Source organism: Cervus canadensis, chromosome 4 (assembly GCF_019320065.1).
Source record: "Cervus canadensis isolate Bull #8, Minnesota chromosome 4, ASM1932006v1, whole genome shotgun sequence".
NCBI lineage: Eukaryota > Metazoa > Chordata > Mammalia > Artiodactyla > Cervidae > Cervus > Cervus canadensis.
The window spans coordinates 81,208,639-81,235,045 of NC_057389.1; the positions used below are offsets into that span (position 1 = coordinate 81,208,639).

Sequence of the window (26,407 nt, forward strand, 5' to 3'; positions counted from 1 at the left end):
ATCTTTTGTGTCTGGTTTCCTCCTGTTGGCAAAATCTTTTCAATATTCGTTCAAGTTGTAGGAAGTCATGTCAATGTATGACAAAACCCACTGCAATGAATAAATGAAAAAAAAAAGAAAAAAAAAGTTGTAGGAAGTATCAATAATGCATTCCTTTTTATGATTGAATAATATTTTTCATTGTATGTATACAACACAATTTGTTTATTCATTTGTTAACAGATATTTAGTTTCTACCTTTTAGCTTTTGAAAATAATGCTGCTATGAACATTTGTATACAAGTTTCTGTGTGGATATATGCTTTCATTTCTCTTTGGTACATACCCTAGGAGTGAAATTATTGGACCATACAATCTGTATAATAGTAATTCTATTTTTAGCTCTTTGATGAATCACAAAACTGTTTCTAACAACATCTATACCATCATACATTCCCTCTAGCAACATACAAGCGTTCTTATTTCTCTACATCTTTACCAGTACTTCCTATTTTTTAAATCACAGACCTATACGCATGCTATATTTGAAACAGATAAGCAACAAGGACCTTCTATACAGAGAACTCTGCCCAATATCCTGTAATAACCTAAATGGGAAAAGAATTTGAAAAAGAATAGAATGAATCACTTTGCTGTACACCTGCAACTAACATTATTGATCAAATACTCCAATATAAAATTTAAAAAAAATAGCCATCATAGTGGCTGTGAAGTGACATCTCATTGTGGTTTTTAATCTGCATTTCCTTAATTAATGACTGCTTATGTTGAGTTTTTTTTAAATTAGGAAGTGCCCAGTTTTATTCATGCAATCATTAATCGCAACTGCAAAAGCAGATTTATAGTGCCACATATCAATAACAAAATGGAAAGGAAATGAAATATTAGAGACATCTTGTAAAACTGCAAAGAAATACACACTAGGCTAAACATCTTCAGTTAAACCATGGTTTCACAACAGTTTGTTTCATTTTTTCATTTTCACAATAAGTTATTCCTTATACTTATTTTTTATCTTTTCGAACTAATTCAGATATGGCTTTGTGTACAAGAATTTTTTTCTTGGTCTTTGGTTTAATTCTGTGGAAAACAACCTCGCTCTGGGGAATAGCCATAGGGTCATTTGCCCTCTCACACTGCATCTGATCAAGGTAGATGACCTATTCCTTTTTCCTGCACAGCTGGACCACGTTGGTGATTTGCTGACCTTTGCAGTGTCCTCAGACCAACTGGACATTCTTGTCCTTGTGGATGGGCACGAGCAGATGTTGTACTCTGCTACAATTCCTTGGAGAGATGCCGTGATTTTCCTGGGCACATGCTAATGTCTACCTGGTACTAGGCATACTTTCAAACATCTTTCCTTGTGTCTATTGGCCATTTGTGTATCATCTTTCGAGAAATGTCTGTTGAAGTCCTTTGCCCATTTTTAATTGGGTCATTTGTATTTTTGTTGTTGGGTTGTAAGAGTTCTTTATATTGTACATTCTTCATACTAAATCTGTATCAGACATATGATTTGTAAATTTTTTTTCTCATGCTATAGGTTATCTTGTCACTTTCTTGATAATGTTCTTTCCTGCACAAAAATGTTTAATTCTGATGAAGTCCAATTTAACTATTTTGTATTTTGTTGCTCCTGCTTTCAGTATCAAATAATCCATTTTCAAATCCAAGATCTTGAAGATTTTCTCCTGATTTCTTCTGAAAGTTTTATAGTTTTCCTCTTATATAGATCCATGTTTAGTCAATTTTTGTTTATGGAGTGAGGAAGGGGTGAAATTTCATCTTTTTTGTAAGTGTCTATACAGTTGTCCCAGCACCATTTGTGAAGAAACTCTTCTTTACCTATGATATGGTCTTTGCACTCCTGTTGAAAACCAACTGGCCGTAGATGTTTAGGTTTATTTCTGAATTCTCAGTTCTATTCCATTGTTCTATTTATGTATCTTTATACCAACATTGACACTGTTTTTAATTACTATAGCTTTGTAGTACATTTTGAAATTGGGAAGTGTGAGTCCTCCAATTTCTTTCTTTTTTATTATGAATTGATTGTTTTGGCTATTCTGGGTCCTTGAGATTCCATATGAATTTGAGGACTGGCTTTTCCATTTTTACAAAGAAAGCTATTAAATTTTAGTAGGGAGTGCACTGAATCTGTAGTTAGTTTTGGGGAGTTTTAACAATATTAGATTTTGCAACACGCAAACACAAGATATTTTCATTTAGGTTTTCTTTAATTTATTTCAGCAATGTTGTGTAATTTTCAGTGTATCACTCTTTCACCTCCTCGATAAAAAATTTATTTCTTGGTAGCTTATTCTTTTGATACCACTGTGAATGGAACTGTTGTATTTCTTTTTTGGATTACTCATTGCTGGTTGTATTAATCATGCCTTTAAAAAAAATTCAGATGACTTGATATCCAGGGCCTTGCTGACCCTGGAGGGACTGCCCCTACCCTCACAATGCTTGCCAATCAGTTCCTAGAAATAGTGAAAGACTTCTCTGTAAATGTGCCTTTCATATACGACTGACCAACCCAAACACAGGGCCACTATTCCTCTGCTCTAATTACCCCAGGTACAGGTACCAAGTAGGGACAACCTCAGTGTTCCAGAGCCCATTGAAATTATCCAAACTAGCTAATCCTAACCCTGATTATCTTTACTCACGTGTTCCTTCCCATGGAAACTACAATAAATGTTCTTGTCCGCATTTTCCTCTTGCTTCCTCTACTCCTGACTGACCCTTTAATTTATAAATGTCCCCTCCATATCGTTGCCCTCCTCATGCTGTGTCATGCCCCTCCTCTTGGGGGCTGTAACAAACTATCTTTCCGATGGTGATCAACTCCGTATCTGTTAACCTCACTATACCTTAATAATAATTAGTCTACATTTTAAAACACAGGTGTATAACAACCCAAATTAATTTTTATATGTTTATCTTATACCCTGAAACTCTACTAGATTCATTGATTAGCTCTAGTAGTTTTTTTTGAGGATTGTTTGAAATTTTCTATATACAGAATCATGTCATCTTCATACAGAAATAGTTTTATTTCTGATTTCCCGTTTAGATATTTTTTTCTTTTTCTACCTTATTTGGTTTGAGTAGAACTCTCAATACAAAGTTGAATAAGCAGTGGAGAAAGCAGGCATTCTTGTCTTGTTCTTGATCTTAAGGGGAAAGCTTTCCATTTTTCAACACTGAATATGATGTTAGTTGTGGGTTTTTTCATAAATACTCTTTACCACATTGAGAAGGCTTTCTTCTATTCCTAGTTTGCTGTTTCTATCATATCATGAATTCTGTCAAATAATTTTCCGCCATCTGTTGAGATGAACATATTGTATTTTTCCTTTATTCTATTAATGTATTATGTTATAGTAATTGTGGGTTTTTTTAATGTTGGTCTGCCCTAGCATCCTTGTGATAAATTCCATTTATTCATGATGCATACTCTTTGTAATGAATGTCCTTTTGGGCCCAGTTTGCTACTATTTTTGCTGAGGAGTTTTGCATCTATATTCTTAGGTGATATGGGTTTATACTTTTTTTAACAGTATCTTTTTGTGACTTTGATATTAGGGCAATGTGTTAGGAAGTAGTCTCCTTTTCTGTTTTTTAAATGGGTTTGTGTGAAATTAGTGTTTACTGTTCTTAAAATGTTTGATGAACTCACAGTGAAGCCATCTGATCTTGGACTTAGTTGAAAGATGTTGATTAAAGATTCAATCTCTTTACTTGCTACAGGTCTGTCGAGATTTTCAAATTTTCTTGAATCAGTTTTGGCAACTTATGTCTTCCTAGGAATTTGTTCATTTCATCTAGATAATATAGTTGGTTTGCATCCAATTATTCACAGTATTCACTCATAATCTTTTAAATTTCTTTAAGGTTGGTAGTAATATCCCTAGTTTTACTTGTTTTTAATCATTTTTTTCTTTTATTTTTTGTTAATATAATTAAAGATTTGTCAACTTTGTTGATCACTTCCAAGAACCAACTTTTTGGTTTCATTGATTTTTCTCTATTGTTTTTCTATTCTGTTTTATCTCTGACTTAATGTTTATTATTTCCTCCTACTGACTCTGGGTTGTTTTCTCTTTTTCTTCAAGTTCTAACTTCAAGGTATGAAGTTAGGTTGCTGATTTGACATAGTTCTCCTTTTTTAATGTACATGTTTCATCTATAGGTTTCCCTCTGGCACTGTCTTCACTGCATCCTCTAAGCCTCAGTATGTCATTCTTGCATTTTTCTTTTTATCTCCAGATATTTAATTTCCCTTGTGATTTTTTTCTTTGACCCATTGATTCTGTAAGAATGTGCTATTTCCATTTATTTTCAAATGTCTCAGTTTTCCTTTTGTCATTAATTTCTAGATTTATTCCATTGTGATGGGCGAAGCTACTTTGTATAATTTCAATCCTTTTAAACTTATTTAGAATTATTTTGCGGCCTAATATATATGGTCTATCCTGGAGAACGTGCCCTGAGCACTTGAGAAGACTGTGTATTTTATTGTTGGATGGATTATCATGAATATGTCTGTTAGATCTAGCTTGTTTGTAGTGTTGATCAATTCTATTTGCTCTTGATCTTCTGCGTACACTTCCTATCCATTATTAAAAGTAGGATATTGAAGTCCCTACCCTATGACTATTACTATTTATTTCTCCCTTAAATTCTGTTAATGGTTGTTTCATATATGGGGGGTCTGTTGTTTGATGCATGTATATTTATAATTTTGATAAATTAACCCTTTTATCAATATATAATATCCCTGTATTCTGTAAAAATCTGACTTGGCATCTATTTGATGTTCTCTGATATTAGTATAGCCACGCCAGCTCTCTTTGGCTACAATGTGAATGGAATATCTTTTTTATCCTTTCACTATTCGTTTCTTAGAGGTGGAAGTTACTCTAGTAAAAGTGTATGTGTATACTTAGATCACATTTCTTAATTCATTGTTCTAGTCACTGTCATTTATTTGCTGGGTCTAATCCATTTACTTTTAAAATACTACTGATAATAGAGGACATGATTCTGCCATTTTGCTATTTGCTTTCTCTGTAGTTTACATCTATTTGTTACTCAATTCCTCCATGCTGCTTTCTTTTGTGCTTGATTTTTGTGTGCCATTTAAATTCCCTTTCCCTTTTCTGCATCTTCTTTAGTTATCTGCTCCTATAATGTACGTCGGAATACTTGGTAGCTTTCCATAGTGTCCATCAATCTCTGAGGCTCTGTTCACTTCTCTGTATTCCTTCTTCTTCCTGCTCCTTACATCAGGTAATTTCAGTTGTCCTGTCTTCAAGTTTTCTTGATTCTGTCATCTTCCAGCTTATATCTGCTATTGAACAATTTCAGTAATTTTCTTCATTTCAACTATTTTGTTTCCTAACTTCAGAATTTCTACTTAGTTTCTTTTTATAATTTTTATCCCTTCATATATTTTCTACCTGTACGTGTATCATTCTTATTTCCTTTACTTCTTTGTTCATGGTTTCTTTCAGCTCTTTGAGGATATTTAAGACACTTATTTTAAAGTATTCATTCATTAAGTCCAAAAGTTCAATGCCTAGGCTTCTTCATGGATAGTTTTCATTGATTAATTTTTTTCCAATAAATGAGCCATACTTTACTTTGTGATCTTTGTACTTGTTTGTTGAGAACTAGACATTTTGAATATTATAATACAGTAACTCTGGAAATCAGATTCTTTCTCCCTCCCCAAGACTGTATACAATTCTTCCCTCCTCCACAGTTTGTATGTTTGTTTAGTTACTTTTCCGAACTAATTTTGCAGAGACCATAATTTTTGTCTTGTGTGGTTACTAAAAAGTCTCCTATTCCACTGCCTCTGCAGTTAGCCAATGACCTGACAGAGATTTCCTTGAATGACAGCATCTTTGTTCATCAAGTACTTTCCTAGATACTGAAAGTATTCTACTAGAATCCAGAGCTAATAAATGTTGGTTCTGACAGTTCTTGCCAGCTCAGAAATTATTTAAGTGGGAGAACCAATTCCTAGAGCTTTTATTCTGCCATCATTTTGAAGTGCAAGTCATTTTGTTTTGACTTTCATCTTGAATATTAATATGAAATGTATCAATACACTTTCTTGACTGCATCAATAAGCTGTGCAATGAATACAGTTTATCTTCCTTTGACTTTTAATGATATTGCATTACCTTTATGGTGATCTTCTATTGAATACCGAGGTATATATTAAAGTTGAGTATTTTGGTGGATTTATATAGCCTCAAATGTATAATATGAAAGTTGCTCCTTTGTCTTACATAATTCTTATGTCAAATGTTGTTCATGCTTTTAAAATCATCTCCTCCCCCTAAATTTGTTAGAATCAGGCAGAAGGGAAGGGGCCGACTCTTCAAAAATCAAAGGAAGAATATTAGTCTCCCAACATCATGTGAACCATTTGTTCCAGCACAGATAGCTGGTTAGGAAATATAGAAATTGATTATTTAGAGAATAATGCATTTCTACTCTCTTTTTATAAGCAGATATCTGATACTAAGTTGGACTGAGCTTTTATCTTTATTCTCTTTCAAACGAGTAACTGTAAAACTAAGCAGTTCCTATGAAAAAAGAAAAAGAAAAAAGAAAAAACAAAAGCAATAAAAAGGAAGTAGTGCCCAAGGCCCCTAGAGTTTTTAAATTCAATTGGGATATCTTGCAGCTACTAACTTAGGTTTCCTCTTACTTTCTTTGATACCTTGTTTTCCATTCTATCATTTGAATTTGAATTTAAGCAGCATTCCTAAGAGCTTCCTGAATTGAAAACTAAATTTTGAAAAGTTCTACAACTCTAATCAAAACAATGGAGTGAATTCAAAATGGTAGCTATTACCTTGCAACTCAGCAATAGAGTATATTCAATTATCTTATTTCATTTTATTTTCTTTCATTTTTTCTGTTCTTTCCTTTTAGATTATCAGTCTTATCTGGCAGGTCATTTTCAAAAGGGCTGGGGGAATATCAGTAGTCTTATGCTAATAAACAGTTTCATCATTATTTAATGCAATCCAACATTAGTTCTTGCCTCAATGTATCCACATGAGGCAGAGATAATAAGATCCCTTTATCCTGCTTTTGTGAGATTATGAAACATATGAAAATGAAAACATCATTTAAAAAGTTAATAAATGGAATGTTCTTAGCAAATATTATTTCTGGCCAATTTGACTGAATTTTGTTATAAATTTTGACAGAATTCTCCCCATTCATCCTTCTGGGAAATTTATAACCTAGTTAGAATACATATGACTGGAGAACTACCCTGTAAAAACATAGCAAAGTGCCATAGTAAAATTTTATTATAGGCTCATAGGTCATAACATCAGAGGGTTGTGGGGTCAGGCCTAAAATATAGATATTGTGATTCCATGTCAAGAGTTCTTAGAGATAAGCTGAATCTGAGCTAAATGAGCCAAAGGGATATTCAGACAGAAATCTATTAAAAGAGGAGAGCAAAGAGATGGGGTTGGTGTGTATATAAAAAGGGGCTGAGATGGCAGGACAGAGTTTTCTCAAGTCTTAGGAAAAAGGAAAATAAATTTCCTTCAGGTAAATAAGTGAACACACAGAGAAAAAGTGCTGAAAGCCACCTGATTGGGGGAAAATCATAGATCTCATCTTTGCAGGCAGCCTCAGAGTTAGGGTTTGAATATACTATAGAACCCAGAGTGGGAAACAGACCAACGTAGATCCCAATCCAACCTGTTCTTATTAGCACTGGGAAAGCCCCTGAAAACACCTCACTTCCAATCTTTAACATAGTCACTACAACAACAAAAAATAAACAAAATGTGTGGTATGCTGTAGCTACCAAACAAATGTTAGTTGCTATTTTTCCATAGACCTTACTCACTTATGGTTATGATTATGCAATTTTGGAATCAGACAATTTATCAGCAGAATGCTTATGGTCGCAAATAAGAGAAAACTCAATGTCTAATCAAAAAGGAAACTTATAAACTCACTAAGGGTAAGTCCCAAGGTCGGAGATGCTTCAAAATTAGTTGAAAAAACATTTCAGTAGTGTCAACATGACCCAGGTTTGTTCTGTTGTCCACACTTCCATTCAGAGAGTGGCTTTGTTATATAACCGGTTTCCTGGATGTTTGTAGGATGGCTATGGTAGCATTCATGTCTGTGGATAAGAGAAAGTGCTTCTCCAAATCATCAAAGTTCCTCCTGGCCCAGCGTGGGTGGTGCAAACTAGGTCATATTTCCTACACATTAACTGTTGCCAGAGAAGAGCCAGGATCTGATTGGTTTAGGCCTTGATTCCTAAACCAATGGGAGGAAAATGGATGGAAGGAAAGCGAATGGGATTGTCATGATTATCAGGCCCCACTTTTGGGGTCAGACTTGGGCTTAGGGAGTCATACCTAATGTCCACGACTGAACACTTGGGTTCCAATATTTACTATCTATGTCCTTAGACAAGTTATACAACCTTATTGAATTTCCTTAGCTGTAAAATGAGTATGAAGCTTAACTGAAATAAATATGAAAACAAAAGTTTCTCAGAATATCTGATATGTACTAAGTACCTGGTAAGTATTAAGGAGTACTAATATTATTATTCATCTATATACATTCATATTATGGAATAGCTTTTAAATTGTCTGCTTTTCTGAGTAAATTTTGAAAATACAAACAATATCACCTTTATTTTTTACCTCCAAAGCTTATATATAATAAAGATCCAACATATTTTTTTAGCAATGAGTGACTACATGAATATCTGTTGAGCAAATGAATAAAGACCTAAAAACAATAGGAGATAGATTTAAAAGAAAGATAAGCAGATGGTGACTGGATCAATTATTCAGGTTATGGGAACAAAATGGGACAGACTGAGAAAGAATATATTTGAGATTAAAAAAAATACATCAAATTTAGAGAGGACTTTTCCCTGAAGACTAGAGTGGTTACAGGAAGTGAGCAAACCAAACATAAATTGAGTTTAGGGTAACCAGCTCATACAGGCTGTGACATCTTCAGACACTTTATTTTATAATTTGATAAATAATTAATATTTGGATAAAACCTATGTGAATGCTTACTGCAGTCGAGAGGATGTAGAAGAAATAATAATAGGAACTACTGAGTGTTTGATCTATTCTAGGCATTGTTCTAAGTGTTTCTCTTATGTAAACTCATGTATAAACCTCAAAACAAATGCACGAGATAAGTACTATTCTTTGTATTCTCATTCCTATTTATAGGTGGGAAAGTCAAGCCCAGAGAGTCTGAGCAACTTGTCCAAATCACAAAGATAGCAAGTAGCAAGCTGAGACTTTTACCCAAAGTCTCAGAGTCTGTGTCCTCAGCCATTACACTCTACTATGATAAAATGGAAGGGTGCTCAGAGAAATCAGATTACATTTCCAAACCATCATGCACCCAAGAATTAGATGTATTAGTATTCATGCAGAGTACCTCAGGCCTCCCAGGTCACTGAGAGCTGAAAGGCAAAGACAACAGTTCATGGCATATGTGTTCCCTCTAACCCTCACTTTTGGGCTTCCCTTGTGACTCAGCTGGTAAAGAATCTGCCCACAATGTGGGAGACCTGGGTTTGATCCCTGGGTTGGGAAGATCCCCTGGAGAAGGGAAAGGCTACCCACTCCAGGATTCTTGGGCTACCCTTGTGGCTCAGCTGGTAAAAAATACTCCTGCAATGTGGGAGACCTAGATTTGATCCCCAGGTTGGGAAGATCCCCTGGAGAAGGGAAAGGCTACCCCTTCCAGTATTCTGGCCTGGAGAATTCCATGGACTGTATAGTCCATGGGGTCGCAAAGAGTCAGACACGACTGAGCCACTTTCACTTTCTGACTCCCCTGTTGTGCTTTCATCAATCCCTGCATATAACACAATGGCTGCATAGAGAGCCAACTAGACAAATACTTGTTGAGTGAAGGGTTGTGTGCATGGATGGATGGATGGATACCAGCATACGTGACGTACCCAACTTATTTCCATGGCAGACTAACCTCTTAATGCCTCTCCATTTGGTAAATGTCTCTAAATATTTGTTGCCCTTTTCAAGATGAGATGTTATACTTTGCAATAATTCTTGGAATAATATGAAAGAGATACTTAAGAGATAAGCCATGCCTCAGAGCCCGAGATCTGGAATGAATACAAGGTTATATGTCCCTTTCCAGGGGCTCTTTCCCTGAAATTGTTGCTGAGCTAGAGAGAAAAATCACAAGGGACTCTTCAGGGAAGCTAAGGGACTAGGGATTATCCAAGTACCACTCTCCTCAGGAGAAATCTACAAACAGTAAAACACTCACCTTGAGACGTTTTATGGTTATGGTTAGCATAGATCTCTCCTGGAGAAGGAAATCCAACCCATTCCAAGATTCTTGCCTGGGAAATCCTATAAGAGCAGCCTGGCGGGTTACAGTCCATAGGGTCACAAAGACTGGGACAGGATTTAGTGACTAAATGACAGTAACAAAAGCCCTTGATCATCTGACTTTAACTAGAAATTCCTGCATTTCCCTTCAGCTCTTTCTGTACTGCTGCTGCTGCTGAGTTGCTTCAGTTGTGTCCAGCTGTTTGTGATCCCATGGACTATAGCTTACCAGGCTCCTCTGTCCATGGGATTCTCCAGGCAAGAATGCTGGAGTGGGTTGCCAGGCCCTCCTCCAGGAGACCTTCCCAACCCAGGGATCGAACCTGCATCTCCTACTGCTCCTGCAGCGCAGGCAGATTCTTTACAGCTGCACTAAAAATTCAAGGGAGGGAGTCAGAATTCCTCCTCTTTCTAGAGAGTTGTGGCCTCCTGTGGGGTCACAAAGAGTTGAACATGACTGACTGAGCATGCATGCATAACTTGCTAGTATTTGGGGGGTTTCCCAGGCGCAGAGGTAAAGAATCTACCTGCCAATGCAGGAGATGTGGGTTCTATTCCTGGATCAGGAAGATCCCCTGGAGTAGGAAATGGAAACCCACTTCAGTATTCTTACCTGGAAAATCCCATGGAGCCTGGGGGGAAGGCTACAGTCCATGGGGTCACAAAGCGTCGGACATGACTGACTGACTAAGCAGGTAGCCTGCACAGAGTTAAGTTTCAAGAACCCTATCTAAACCACAATACAGATTTCAGATTCAGCTGTACAAATAAAATACCATGTTGAAACATAACAAAGATGAGTGTTGAGACTGTTGTACTAGACATCTCTCTGCCTGCTGTAACTATGTGGTCTCATCTCTTGCCCAGAAAGATCTTTATTATTAAAAATAAATAAAACCAAAATTATTTCCTTATCTCTCTTTACTAAGCATTTGTCATCTATGAGAATGTTTCAAAAGCCATTTTCATATTTAATAGATATTGATGGAAGGCAATTCATTTGTTAATTGGACTTTAATAAAAGAAGCTTTAAAAAAGTCATGGTACGTCCATACCCTTACAAGCACATTTCTTCAGCTTGCAGTCTCGGAAGGAACAAAATTAAAGCTGCTTGAGCAAGTTTCCTGGCTGGAGAAAAAGCTAGAAGCTCTGGACTGTAGAGAAGACAGTGGAGAACCATACAAAAAAATGGTTCTTGCAAAAGACCAGGTATGTCATAGAAGAAGAATAATCTTTATTTTAAAAGTTACCTAAACATATGAGCTGACAATCCTGTAGTTATTTCTGGCTGGGCTGGAAGTTCATATTTAAGTTCAAGATGGTAAATCACAGTTTTTGTATTTGCTCAATGTAACTGTATTTCCTGATAGAATATTCACATACAAAAATGAACTTTCTTGGTGATATTTTTAAGTTTGATATGTATTCTTTTGAATCATATTAAGTGAATATTTTATTTATTTTATAAGTGATATTGACTATACAAATGTTTCTTAGTTTTCAATTGAACTTAATCAAGCAATAGCTTCTTTCTGGGTAGTGAAAGAAGTTGATCAAAACATTTTTCATAGACTTTTAATAAATTACTTTATAAGAAGTTACCACTCTCTGAATCTCAGGACATTTATATATGTGTCATAATGTAAATGTATCTCTTGTTCACCCCATGTTGTTTTGTATCTGCTTTTGTGATAGAGGGATGGATAGACAGGTAACCTGTATCTATATATAGGTATATATATCTTCACATTAAAACATATCCATATATTCCAAAGGCAGAGACCAATTCATTGGGTCCCACATGTATGTATATGTGATGTGATATAAGGTAGGTTAACATTATCTGCAGTACATCAAGCAAACATTATTTTTCCCGATCATGACCTAGTTTTTACCATATTCATATACTTTGTTGATGGGTTCTTCCATGGAATGGAAGAGAGAAAGAGATGGGAGCGATGATCCATTTAATGATGATATTCAAAACATCTAGCTGAGATAATGCTGCCATTTGTAAAATATGAGAACCAGTACATATTTATATCTGGAACATTTTGAATATGTAAAAGGAAGAGTTACACACTTTGTTTCTAAACTCTACCCTTTTTCAGTGCATTGAGAAATTACAGGCTGAAGTAAAAGCTTCCCAGGAGCAACTTACAGCCCATGTAAGTGTCTTCCGCCTTTTTTCATCCTTTATTTTATATCATTGTTATTTTGCGAATGAACAGAAATGTTTCAAAAGTTGTAACTATAGTCTCTCCACTGCAAACCAATCACAGGGCTAAGAACCAGCATTTTTACTGCCTCTATAGAGTTGTTTTCCATAAACAGAACTCTGATTTACACTGATGATAAAAAATTGCAAGACCGAGTTCTTATATGTAACCAGATGACCTAATCAGATACGATCAGGATAAGAGAACTGGAAACTAAGGGTAGAAAAACAAGCAAGCTGGGCTAGTTGTGAGTGAATAGAAGTGGAAACTTTAGACACCTCTCCTAAAGGCCTAGGACAGTTCTTAAACTTTTGTATATGGAGAAGTATCTGGAAAACTTTTTGGAACAAACAGTTTTCTGTATGCCTAGGACAGGACCTGAGAATATGTCATTCTAGGGAATGCTGGATTCAGATGCTGCTGCTGCCCATCTTTATACCCTATTTTGAGTAGCATTATTTTATATATATTTATTTTGCCCCAGTCTTCTGGTTTTTAGGCTAATGACCATATGAACAAATCAGATAACGAACTGCCCATTTTCTGCTATAAGTCTTCCCTGAGAGAGAGAAGGAGAGACCCTCTGAAGTTCCAGGGGAAATCTCATTTATACTTTACCCTGTCTTCACTTAGAGAACAGGTTAATGAGCATCTCCTGCCATTAACAGCCCTGTGGATCCATGTGCGTAAACCAGTGGTTGTGGGCCGGCCGCTGCCCCTCTCAAGGATCTGAACAGCCCTAAGGCTGGGAGTGTTTCCTCAAACAGTCACTCGCCATCCCCTTATCTCCTCCATCCACATCGCGCGTACTATGGAATGACTTACTGATTAAGAACAGTGGCCAGTCACCTTCCATGGCCAGTCTGAACAACAACAAACTCAGACCAATCTGAGATCTGAGAGGCTGCAGCTCAGAAGTCCTAGAGAAAAGACCGCAGAATAATATATTCTGGTCACCAGCCCTTTGAGGTTTGCAGTGATCTGATCTGGATAAAAACCACAAGAGTTGCCCCATTTTTTTGTCCTGGGGTAGAGAGAAACTAATCTGCCGTGGCGGTTAGCAGAGTTTTAGACTAAATTTAGATTCTTTTCTGGCCTTGTGTGCTCAATTGACGAAGATTGAACGTGACCAAGGCCTGCACTCAGGACACGATGACTGATTCAGACAGAAACATCGCTCACTGGCCGAGCGTGTTCTCCCCGCCGCCTCTCCCCTGGCCTGCCTCTCAGGCTACTGGATAATGACTATTGTCAGAGGATGGTACCTCATGCCAGGTGGATCCCTACAGCCATTCACCCAGGGGGTTTTTAGCTCAGAATGTTTTAAGGAGAGAGATTTGCTAAGGTTCAGTTATTAGCTTCTAGCATCTCTTCATGAAAAACTGATGAAAACTCAAGGTCAGGGGAGCCTTAGGGAAATTCCTGCAGTGTCCTCTTCCACTGTTGAGCTTCTGCAGAGTCGATTCCTGTTCCATGCTGTTCCTGTCCCAGGCGTGTCTGAACTGGGAGTGCTCCCTTGTCTTAGGGTATTGATACCAACCAATGAGATTCCTCCTGTGTAATTGTCAATGTCAGCTTATAATATAGCAGATTCATCAGTAAAGTTTTGCTTACTCATCAAAAATATGTAAATGAAAATAATGTTAATCATAATGTTTACTGAAGTGGACTATGTGTTTCCTAGGTGATAGATGCTATATGTATTACCTATTTTACTTCTCAATACAACTCAAAAAGGTGAGCATTATTTTTCAGATAAGAAAACAGAGTCTTAGAAATTAGGTCATTTGTCACACACATGTTGATTGTGAAATCCATGCTTTTGCTCTCACAACTTGCTACCTCTCCAAATTGTATTTCCCACACACCATTGGAAGTGTCAAACCTGTTGATAAAGCTCCTATCTCTAGTCTCCTTTCTCTATCTACTCTGAGTGATTAATCAGTTCATAATTCTTCAACTCTTCCTTCCATGCAAATAAGCATACCCTCCTCCCTCTACCAAGTTCTTTCTATCTTAATAGTCTTCTGATCACAGCTCCTCAGTGCTGTAGTGAGCATTTCTTAAAACACTGTTCCTGGAAAAAAATTTTAATTATGTTAATAGGTATTCTGAAAAAAAAAATACGAGAGGGGCATTGGAAATAAAGTTATATTAAATACGTTCACTTACTGCAGGATTTATCAGTGTATAATCAATCTCCAAAAAAGGGCCAGAGTATGTAATTTCCCAGTGGTGTTTGTCCTTGAATGACATTTTAAGCATACAACCTTGGAGGCTGCTGGTATACTGCATTGAATTAAAACTCTAGGTTTGCTAAATATGACCTGAATATCTCATGGATATCCTAGGTTCAGCACATACGAAGTCAAATTTATCATTTTGTATTCTTATCTCTTCAGTGTGTTCGTCTGTGTTCCCCAGGCATGGTGAATAATATCACAGTGTTATTACATATACTGTAGATCCAAACTTAAAACAGTATTAAAATCCCACCGTTTCTGCTTGTATCTCGTATTTGGCTAATTGCTGCCTCTGAGTATACTTCTACAAGTTATCTCACTTCCATGTCTTTGATTCCATTGTCCTGCCAATCCCTAGCTCTTTTTGACCATCATAGATCTCAATTGTTGTTACTAGCCCCAAATTATCAACATATTCAAGTTCAGAGCCCCCGCTATCCCTGCCCACCACCTCACCCAATCACAATGTAGCCCACTCGCTCTCACACCATCAAGCCCTGTTTGCAGAAGAGAGAAAGGATAAAAAACTGTGTGTAAGATCTGGTGTGGGGACAGAAAACCAGACAGAGCTGGAGGTTAGCACTCATGGGAGATTGGAATGTCCTGGGGGAGCAGAGAAGAGAAGGGGGATGAATGGCCCAAGGTGTGGGAGTGGAGCCCTGAGGATGCGGTGAGGAGACAGGAGATCAGAGGCTCCTGGGAGTCCTGGAATGTTCAAGGTTAGGAAGTAACTGAGAGTATTAATGAGTTTTTCGAGCAATTTGTACTTACACCACCTACAGTACGTGAGAGTCACGTGCAGAGTCTAGAATTCCCATCTGGCTGTGCCTCCCCAGAGTAACCCTGCTGCACGATGTGACCACCGCCAGGCTCTCCTGGCTTCCCGGCCACTCTGGAAAGTTTTGCACAGGACTGTCCCATCCCTAGCCTTCATTTCCCTGTTCTCACTCACCCCTCTCTCTCCTCAGTCCAGCAGGCCAGTAAAATAGAGCTGTCATCTTTCCCTACACAGCCAGAGTCTGCCGGTGCCCTGTGACTCTGCTCTCTGTGCTCCCACGGTCCAGGCTGTCCTTCTCTCTACTTTTCCAAATAAATGTTACTCTGTCTGTAAGACTTGTATCAAGGACCAACCTCTCCCTTAGCCCCCAGAGTACCTTCTCTGGGCTGCCTAGCCTCTTGTACACTGTTTTAGCTTGAAACACTGCATTTTATCTATTTATTTTTATTGGGGTATAGTTGTTCTGTGGCTTCCCTCATAGCTCATTTGGTAAAGAATCCGCCTGCAATGCAGGAGACCATGGTTCAATTCCTGGGTTGGGAAGATCCGCTGGAGAAGGGACAGGCTACCCACTCCAGTATTCTTGGACTTCCTTTGTGGCTCAGCTGGTGAAGAATCTGCCTGCAAAGCAGGAGACCTGGGTTCAATCCTTGGGTTGGGAAGGTCCCCTGGAGAAGGGAAAGGCTACTCACTCCAGTATTCTGGCCTGGAGAATTCCATGGACTACAGTCCAAGGGGCGCAAAGAGTCGGAGACGATTGAGTGACTTTCACTTTCACAGTTGCTCTATAATGTTGTTACTTTCTGCTCACATTTTACTGATGCTCTGTTTACACCTCTGTCCACCACTGGACATGAAGGTCAGCACCAAAAATGTGTGGGCTCACTGCAAACCACTCAGTATATTTTGCTTAACTGAATTTTACCCTGAGCATGTCATTTCCCCTGTTCCAATGCCAGGAGCTATCTCAGTTGCCCATTTTCCCAGAATAAAGTCCAACCTCCTGACTACGGCTTTTATCACACTGAAAATTAGGGGCCAATCCCTTCTCCTGTCTCCTCTCCATCACACATCTGTGGTCCCTGAGTATGGCCATGAATTCCTGCCCCTTTGCTCATTTGCGACTGGAATATGCCCCATCATTGTGCTCCCCAGATTTTCCCCATGCTTTATTAAGCTTGTTCCTCCCAGAAAGTTTTGTCTGACCATCAAACTGGAAGTGGTCTCTCATCACTTGGTACTTTCACAGCCCTCCTCTGCACATGTCTTCTGTCATTTGTCACACTATGACCCACAACAGAATTATCTGATGGGCCCAGTGCTTCCCCAAAACTGAGCACTTCAAGGATAGAGAGCAAGTGTGTTTTTCTTCATGCCTCTCACAATGTCTGGTTCAATGCTTTGTACAGATTTCATTGAAATGAATTGCTAAAATGGATAAATTTAAAATAAGGTTATTTTGGAATTTATAATAGCCCACTTTAAATCTCTGGGAAAGTTATTTTATGAAATGCTATTCCTTAGAAATGCCAGTTACATAAGGCACTATTTTAATCTGAAATTGATACTTTCAAGGTATAACATGGAAGGGACAAAAAGGTAATGATTCCTTAGAGTGAAAATAAAAGGAAAAAATAGCAGAGAAAGAATAAGTTGTAAGAAAGCTCAATTTCAGAAGAAGTAAGAGGAGCAGCTGAAGGGCACTATGGTCTTAACATGAAAATTAACAACCCAAGGTCTTAGTTTCTTTCTATTCAGGATTCACTCTTCTAGAAACCAACAGTCAAATTATATTATTATATAACTAAATTGATAGCTATGAAATGTGGAAAAGGTACAAGCCTCAACATTTCAGAGTAAAACTGTCACTGCTAATATTTTGAAGATTAAAATCTCATCCCATGAACTTTGGGGTTCCTTGTCACAGCTAACACTTTTAAAAGATTACCAAGAACTGCCCCTCTCAGCACACATGTGGACACCCACTTGAGCCACCCACAGGACTAACTTGCCCTGGGCATTTTCATCACTCCCATCTGCATGATTTTATCTACTTAAGAGACCTATATGGAATTAAACAAATATTTCAACTGAGTGTTTATAATAACTTAAATATTATTGCCCATATTAGGACAATTTGAATCAGGACTACGAGTCTTAAAGAAGGAAAAAAAAAAAACCTTTTAAAATGAGTGCCTTCCGAATTGTTGAATCCAATGCTTGCCTACTTGTAGTATTTGGGAAATATAATTACTTATCCTTGCTCATTCACTCTGTCATCGACAATGTGATTATCTGCAATAGTCCAGAGGTTTGCCTCCCCTCACCTCCATCCCAATGGCTAGTTCATCTCTTGGTCTAGCTACAAAATTTGACCAGAGCCCAAAGGCCTATAATATTCCATAGGATTATTCCAAAAGAGAAGTCTAGACAACTGGATGATAGATACTTGAGTGTTATGCTGTTCTTTATTCTGTCCTGTACGCTTGAAATAATTCATAATAAACAGTTACAAATATCTGGAAGAAGAAACCCTTCCAATGAATTATACAGGGTGCTTCAAGCTATAGTTTAGATACTTGTGTCTTTGAAATCAGAAGCTCCTGACCTTTCTAAAGTTTCTAAATACATACTTAGAGCTGGAAGCAACAGTCCTGATACTCAAAGTCGGGAGCAGAGGTCATGGAAGGATCACCATGAGTACCATGGCAGAATTTTCCCAAAGAATTCGTTTAATTGCTTCCTTTCCTTCTCTAAAGAAGCTATCAATTCCCATTTTACTTTCCAAAGTAAGGACCCACAAGAGTCACCAATTTAGATCCAGTGCAGACTCCTCTCCCCTAGAATTCCAGGCCCTCTACTAATTAGTCTTTTCCTACTATGATAGAGAACATGGGCTATTTTTGTTGTTGCTGTTATTTGGCTGCCTAAGCATTCATTAACACTCCTTCCTCAGCAGTACCTCGATAGCCTTTCCAAATATGTCTCTCTCATTGCGCAGTCTTGGAAGGCCTATAACTCAAAGTACCCTGTCAGCTACTAGCTGGGAACAGGCATGTGCCCAATTGGACTCTGAATATTCATTCAGGTGAAGCAAGAGAGGAAAAACTCATGGAACTGAAATACCCTAGCAGTGACACCCAGGCATCATGGCGCAGGAGTTTGTGTTGCTGGGCCAGGACTGCTCTAGCTCCTGTTTCTGAATCTGACTCCTGTCCATTTTAGGAACCACCAAATAACCCTAATTAGCTTGAAGAAAATTCCCTTTTTCTGTATACTCATTAGAATCAGATTTGATTGTTTGTTTACAGCTGAGATGCTGTAATTCTTATACTGTCCAGATTGTTCTCAAAGTGTGGCCCTGGGACCAGAAGAGAGTCACTTGGGATTTGAAATGCAAGTTTTCAGGTCTCATCGCACACCTTCTGAATCAGAAGCCCTGGGAGTGGGATCCAGCAATATGTTTTTCAAGTCCCCCAGTGATTCTCATGATGGCTCGTGTCTGAGACGCACCGCACAGTCCAGCACAATCCCCATCGCTTTCAGCCTAGACTCTCTGTTTTCCCTAGTACCGTAGTCCCTGACCAGCATCTCACTGTCACCCTCATAACCCCTGCCTCTGGGAAGCATCTCCAGGCCTCCTTCTTTGTACAGCAAGCCAGGATCATGGCACATGGGACACGTTTGTCCAACTGACGAACCAAAGGAGAATGGTCCTCCCGCTCCTTCCCCTCTAAAGCTCACACTTCTGTGTAACTCTAGAAGTATTACCTTGTTCCTGCAGCTTGTCATGACCAATTTTAGGATAATGTGACAGTAATTAATACCTTAGAGTCATACACCAACCTACACTTTTCTAAATGCTCCCACCCACATTATGTCATCTGTTTTTCACAACAGTCCTGTGAGGCAGGTAGTACTCCACCTTTATCAGATGAGGAAAGTGAGTTAAAGAATCCTGCTCACAGAAAACAGCTTACATGGAACAAAGCAAAGACCTGAGTGTAGCTATTCTGACTCCAGGACCCCTGTTTCATAAGCATGATTTCACTTTCATTTGAAAATTTTTGCTAAATATATGTGCCAACACACATGCTGATTGTATTGATAAATTAATTTTCAGATCTTTTAACTTTATTATCATCTACAGACCTCATGTCAGAGTGAATCAGCCTGAGAGACTTTGTTAATGGGAGCTGATAGAGTCCTACCTGGAGCCAATGAGGAATGGGGAAATTCCTCCCCTGTGGGCCTTTCTTTTTGAGCCAGACACGTTAATCCAAATGGAAAATTCCTCAGTGATTGTTTATGAACAGAACCCATTGGTACTAAATGGCCGCATGTGGGATAAATCTCAGAAATATTTTTATTGCATTAGTTGATTATAGTTAACCCTCTCTACATCCTGCCTTCGTTGGTTAGGCTATCTGGGCTTAATGACTATTTTGAACCTTCATTTTATAGGGTTAAAATAACCACATAACCCTTTATGTGGTTATCCCATGGCTCATCTCCTATGTGCTTGCACTGGAGAGGTGACAAATCACTGAAGGATGACAGAGGTTTTCCAATCCCATTGGTGGGTTTTGCTGCCAAACGTCTCAGTGAGCTTGGAAGGAGAGGGTGTGAGCTCTCACTTCACATCAGCAGGTCGCTCATAATCTCTGAAGTCAGTACCCTTTGAATTATGAGCCATTACATGGCTCCTGCCCAGCAAGAAGTGGTTGAATAACTAATAGCATATGGATGAGGCAATATTAAGTATAAAACTTTGGAGTGCCACCAGGACCTTATTTAATTAAAATTACCTTTTTCTCTCTCTCTCTTTTTTTTTTTTTTTTTGGCCTCAGAAAGCCAGGGCACAATACATTGTTGTGGGAGCCACTAATATTAGCTGTAGGATCTTCTACTAGTGAAGGCAGATTGAGAATGCAGGGACCTGAGGCCTGAGTTTGGTCACTCAGAACAAGCAAGCCTGGATTCTTATTTTCCCAGGAGGCTCATTTTTCCCTTCTCTAACTGGATATGGGGCCTGTTTGCTCACTTTCCATAGACGATGAATAAGTTCAAGATGAACAAGCCCCCAAGGACAATCCTTGTCCCTCCAGCGACTTTAGAATCATCGCATGTGTCTGATCTTTGTTAGCCACCTACTTGGACCCATAATCTAATCCACTTACTCTGTGAATACTTGTCAGCTGACTATGCCTTTCTTCAAACTTATATTTCATTTACTTGATAAGCTTGGACTTACACCAACATCCTCTCAAAAGAATATACAGAGTTTATAGGCCCAAACATTTCAATATATTCATAGATTTTTGGTATACTCTCTAATTGCTTGTCAAAAAATCAGGTGGGAACAACACAAGATTGTTCCCAGCACTTTCCTCTTTGCTCCTGAGCTGCATTAATCTTTATAAGCCACTAGCCATTAATGCTCACACAGAATTCACTCTATACTATTATTATCAGCATTGACTAGAAATCATGTTTTTTATTTGTTCTCTTAATAACTGAAATCACTTTAAGATGAGTGAGAGTCATACCTTTCCATTATGAAGAATAGAGAGATTAGCTATAGATATGAGTCATGAGGGTTTTGTAAAGGCCTCGCTGATCCTGGTATCAGGGCTTCCCTGGTGGCTAAGTCGGTATAGAGTCTCCCCACAGCTCAGGAGACCCAGGTTCAATCACTGGACTGGGAAGCTCCCTGGAGAAGGAAATGGCAACCCACTCCAATATTTTTGCCTGGGAAATCCCAATTCCTGCCGGTATAAGAGCAATAATGGAGAGCTAGTTGCTGGGTTAGTGACTTAGCCCTGCTACTCCAGCTGCATGACTAACAAGGGTTACTAAAGTTCTTCTCTTCCCATTTGTGTAAAGAAGCTAATAGCATTCTTTAGCCTCATAGGGTACCATGGAAGATACATAAACTGGCAAACTGAGGTAATGCCTATGAAGTAGTTGGCAGAGTGCCTGACATATACCAAGGTTCAAAAAAGTTAGTAACAGTTATTCCGAAAGGGACTGTTTCAGTATAGTTCCACAATTTTATGGGGTTGTCACAAATAAGCTGTTGGAATGAAGTACTTCGTTTTGGCTGCCAGTTTGTTTATAGACAGTGCTAGGAAGCTCATTAATCAGAGACTCAAAATTAATTTCTGAGGAGAATCCTGCATCCTTGAGTACTTCCTCAGCTCATTTCTCCCCTTGGAGAATGTCTTCTGAAGCCTTTTGTAGAACTGTCTCCTTTTGATTTAATTGTGTGTCTGTCTTTACCTCTGATTAGATTGTAAGTTTCTGATTCTGGTGTCTGCCAAGTAGTAGGTTCTCAATAAATATTTGTTTAAAAAAAAAAAGAATGAATCAGTTTATCAGTGAGTGACTGAGTGAAGGAAGGTGAGAAGCCTTTTAATTTAAAAGAGTTATTTCAGGCTTCACAATTTCTAAAACCAGATGTTAGTTCTAGCCCCAACCCAGCTGACCATTTCTACCAGAGAGTTCTGTGCTTAACTGCACTCCAAGAGTGATATTTGAGCTCAATATTTAGCTTTAAAAAGCTGGGATGAAAAGAAGCATATCACAGAAGAGTGCCTGAAATAAGGTCCACTTTCCCCTTTCAGATAGATACCCTAAAATCCTTCCTGAATTAAGTGGGATTAGCAAAAAGTCACATTTCTAGACTGCATCAAGTTGTCCTAGTATTGCTTTTATCGAATGAGAGGGAGGTAGGATGGCATGATGCTAATGACTTAGTTTGGGAAGATTTTATTAAAAAATTGTCCTGTGGAGTTTTTCAGTATATTCACTGTCATATTATTGTTAAAGATATTTATTATTTTACTAGAGAACAAGTCTTTCTGTAATTTCTGTATCAGGAATATTGGCACTTCCGTTGAGCATTGGACTTGCTTTTACTCCTTGGATTCTGTGCTTCTATTAATAGTTATTTTAACTATCAGAAAGGCTAGAGCCAAGTCCTGTGTACCTTGGCTCTAGAAAGTGATAATGTAGGATGTCAGGGAATGAGCTGTGTGAACCAACCTTCACACCTGCTTCCCTATCCTTAACTACTTAATGTATCTTTCAAGTTCTTATTTTAGTGACTTCTAGTTCAATTTATTTACCTTTTCAACCTACCCTAAATTCTTTCTGAAATGCATCAATACCAAATTAAATAACAAATCATAAGAAAAGTATTAATAATAAAACTGATTCTATAAAAGTGCCCTGGGCAGTTCTCCCAGAATTGGCTCCACTGACTAGAGATATACCATGTTCTTGGATTGGAAGAATCAATATTGTTAAAATTACTATACTACCCAAAGCAATTTATAGATGAATGCAATGCCTATCAAATTACCAATGGCATTTTTCATAGAATTAGAACTAACAATTTAACAATTTGTATGGAAACATAAAAGCTCCCAAATAGCCAAAGCAGTATCAAAAATGCAGCTAGAGGAATCAGGCTTCCAGTTCTCCTACAAAGCTACAGGAATCAAAACAGTTTGGTACTGGCACAATAACAAATACAGATCAATGTAACAGGACATAAAGTCCAGAGATAAACCCATGCACCTATGGTCAACTGATTCATGACAAAGGAGGCAAGAATATACAATGGAGAAAAGACAGTCTCTTCAGTAAGTGGTGCGAGGAAAACTGGACAGCTACATGTAAACAAATGAAATTAGAACATTTTCCAACACCATACACAAAAATAAACTCAATATGAATTAAAGTCTTAAATGTAAGGCTGAATACTATAAAATGCTTAGAGGAAAATATAGGCAGAACACTCTCTGATATAAATCACAGGAATATCTTTTTTCAATCTACCTTTTATAGTAATGAAAACAGAAACAAAAACAAACAAATGGGACCTAATTAAACTTAAAAGCTTTTGCATAGCAAAGAAAACCATAAACAAACCAAAAGACAACCCATGGAAGGGGAGAAAATATTTGCAAAGAAAGTGACTGACAAGAGATTGTTCTCCAAAATCTACAAATAGCTCATGCAGTTCTACATCCAAAAAAAAAACAAACAAACAAACAAAATCAAATCCAAAAGTGGGCAGAAGATCTAAATAAACATGACATTTCTCCATAGAAGACATAAAAATGGCCAAAAAGCACATGAAAAGATGCTCGGCATCACTGATTATGAGAAAAATGCAGATCAAAACCACAATGACTTATCACCTCACACTGGTCAGAATGATCATCATAAAAAAAATCCACAAATGGATGCTGAAGAGGATGTGGAGAAAAGGGGACTCTCCTACACTGTTGGTAAGAATGTAGATTGGTGCAACCACTCTGGAGAACAGTATGGAGGTTCCTTAAAAAAGTTAATATAGACTTTTGGATAGCAGCCATCCTGACTGGCGTATAAAGGCCTACAAGCAATAAATGCTGGAGAGGGTGTGGAGAAAAGGGAACCCTCTTACACTGTTGGTGGGAATGCAAACTAGTACAGCCACTATGGAGAACAGTGTGGAGATTTCTTAAACAACTGGAAATAGAACTGCCATATGACCCAGCAATCCCACTTCTGGGCATACACACTGAGGAAACCAGATCTGAAAGAGACACGTGCACCCCAATGTTCATCGCAGCACTGTTTATAATAGCCAGGACATGGAAGCAACCTAGATGCCCATCAGCAGATGAATGGATAAGGAAGCTGTGGTACATATACACCATGGAATATTACTCAGCCATTAAAAAGAATTCATTTGAATCAGTCCTAATGAGATGGATGAAACTGGAGCCCCTTATACAGAGTGAAGTAAGCCAGAAAGATAAAGAACATTACAGCATACTAACACATATATATGGAATTTAGAAAGATGGTAACGATAACCCTATATGCAAAACAGAAAAGAGACACAGAAATACAGAACAGACTTTTGAACTCTGTGGGAGAATGTGAGGGTGGGATGTTTCAAAAGAACAGCATGTATACTATCTATGGTGAAACAGCACCAGCCCAGTGGGATGCATGAGAGAAGGCTCCGGCCTGGTGCACTGGGAAGACCCAGAGGAATCGGGTGGAGAGGGAGGTGGGAGGGGGGATCGGGATGGGAATACGTGTAAATCCATGGCTGATTCATATCAATGTATGACAAAACCCACTGAAATGTTGTGAAGTAATTAGCCTCCAACTAATAAAAAAAAAAAAAAAAAAAAGTTAATATAGAACACCATATGACCCAGCAATCCCATTCTGGGGCATACATCTCAACATGCAATCTCAATGTTCATTGCAGCACTATTTACAATACCTGTGACATAGAAGTAACCTAAATGACCATCAAAAGCAGAATGGATAAAGAAGATGTGATACATATATACAATAGGATATTTCTCAGCCATTAAAAGGAACACATTTGAGTAATTTCTAACGAGGCAGATGAACCTACAACCTATTATTCAGAGTGAAGTGAGTCAGAAAGGAAAAAACAAATATATCCTAATGCATATATATGGAATCTAGAAAGATGGTACTGATGAAATTATTTGCAGGGCAGCAATGGAAATACAGACATAGAGAACAGACTTATGGACACGTGAGTGGGGGGAAGGAGAGGATGGGATATATGGAAAGAGTAACACGGAAACTTATGTTCCATATATAAAATAGATAGCTGATGGGAATTTGCTATATGACTCAGGGACCTCAAACCAGGGCTCTGTAACAACCTAGAGGGGTGGGATGGGGAGGGAAGAGGGAGGGAGGTTCAAGAGAGAGGGGACATATGTGTACCTATGGCTGATTCACGTTGAAGTTTGGCAGAAACCAACACACACACAGATAAACACACAAAGATAAACTTTCTAAAATGTGAAAGAATAAAAAAAGAAAGATGTGGTACCTATATACAATAGAATATTACTCAGCCATACAAGAACAAAATAATGCCATTTGCAACAACAAGGATGGAGCTAGAGTGAAGTCGGTGAGACAGATAAACATCATATGATACAGCTTATACATAGAATCTGAAAAAAATAGAGTATAAATGAACTTATTTACAAAACAAATATAGTCACAGATGTAGAAAACACGCTCTTGGTTACCAAGGGGGAAAGCAGGGAGGGTTAACTTGGGAGACTTAGATTGACATATACACACTACTGTCTATAAAATGGTAACTAATCAGAACCTATAGTACAGTACAAGGACTCTACTCCCTACACTGTGATGACCAATATGGGGAAAGAATCTTTAAAAAAAAAAAAAAGTGGTTATATGAATATGTATAACTGATTCACGCTGATGTACAGCAGAAATTAACACAATATTGTAAATTATACTCCAATAAAAGTTTTAAAAAGAAGCCTTAAGAGAATTAATAAGATTGATTCCATGAAAACATCCTGGGCAATTTTTCCAGAGCTGGTTCCATGGACTACAGAATCAGTTACATGAGTCTTACTTAAAACTCTCATAGGCTGCTCATTCACTACAACAGAGTAAATAACTACCATGCAAGTAAGGACCTCAGCCAGGTCCCTACAATTTTCCCTTTGCCAGCTTCATCTCCTGACCTATTCCTCCATCCCCTCCTGCCAGTTGACACTCAAAGACAGTGCTGATTTGAGGGTTTGGAATTCACTGGGTTTATCTACAGGTTCAGGCTTCCATCTCTTCACAGATTAGGTCCTTGCCCCTACCTCAACCTCTACTGGCCTTTCAACAAATTTACACATGTCCCCCGGGTGAGAACCTCTCCTGACTCCT

The 26,407-nt window shown here is 38.1% G+C and overlaps 1 protein-coding gene across 1 annotated transcript in view; it reads left to right on the plus strand.

The window, feature by feature from the left end:
- CCDC192 (coiled-coil domain containing 192) overlaps positions 1–26,407 on the plus strand; it is a 181,842-nt gene that overhangs the window by 26,913 nt on the left and 128,522 nt on the right. Inside the window, exons 4-5 of the mRNA XM_043467572.1 lie at positions 11,490–11,621; positions 12,524–12,580. Of these exons, the coding sequence (XP_043323507.1) occupies positions 11,490–11,621; positions 12,524–12,580 (189 nt within the window). The remainder of the gene's footprint in view (positions 1–11,489; positions 11,622–12,523; positions 12,581–26,407) is intronic.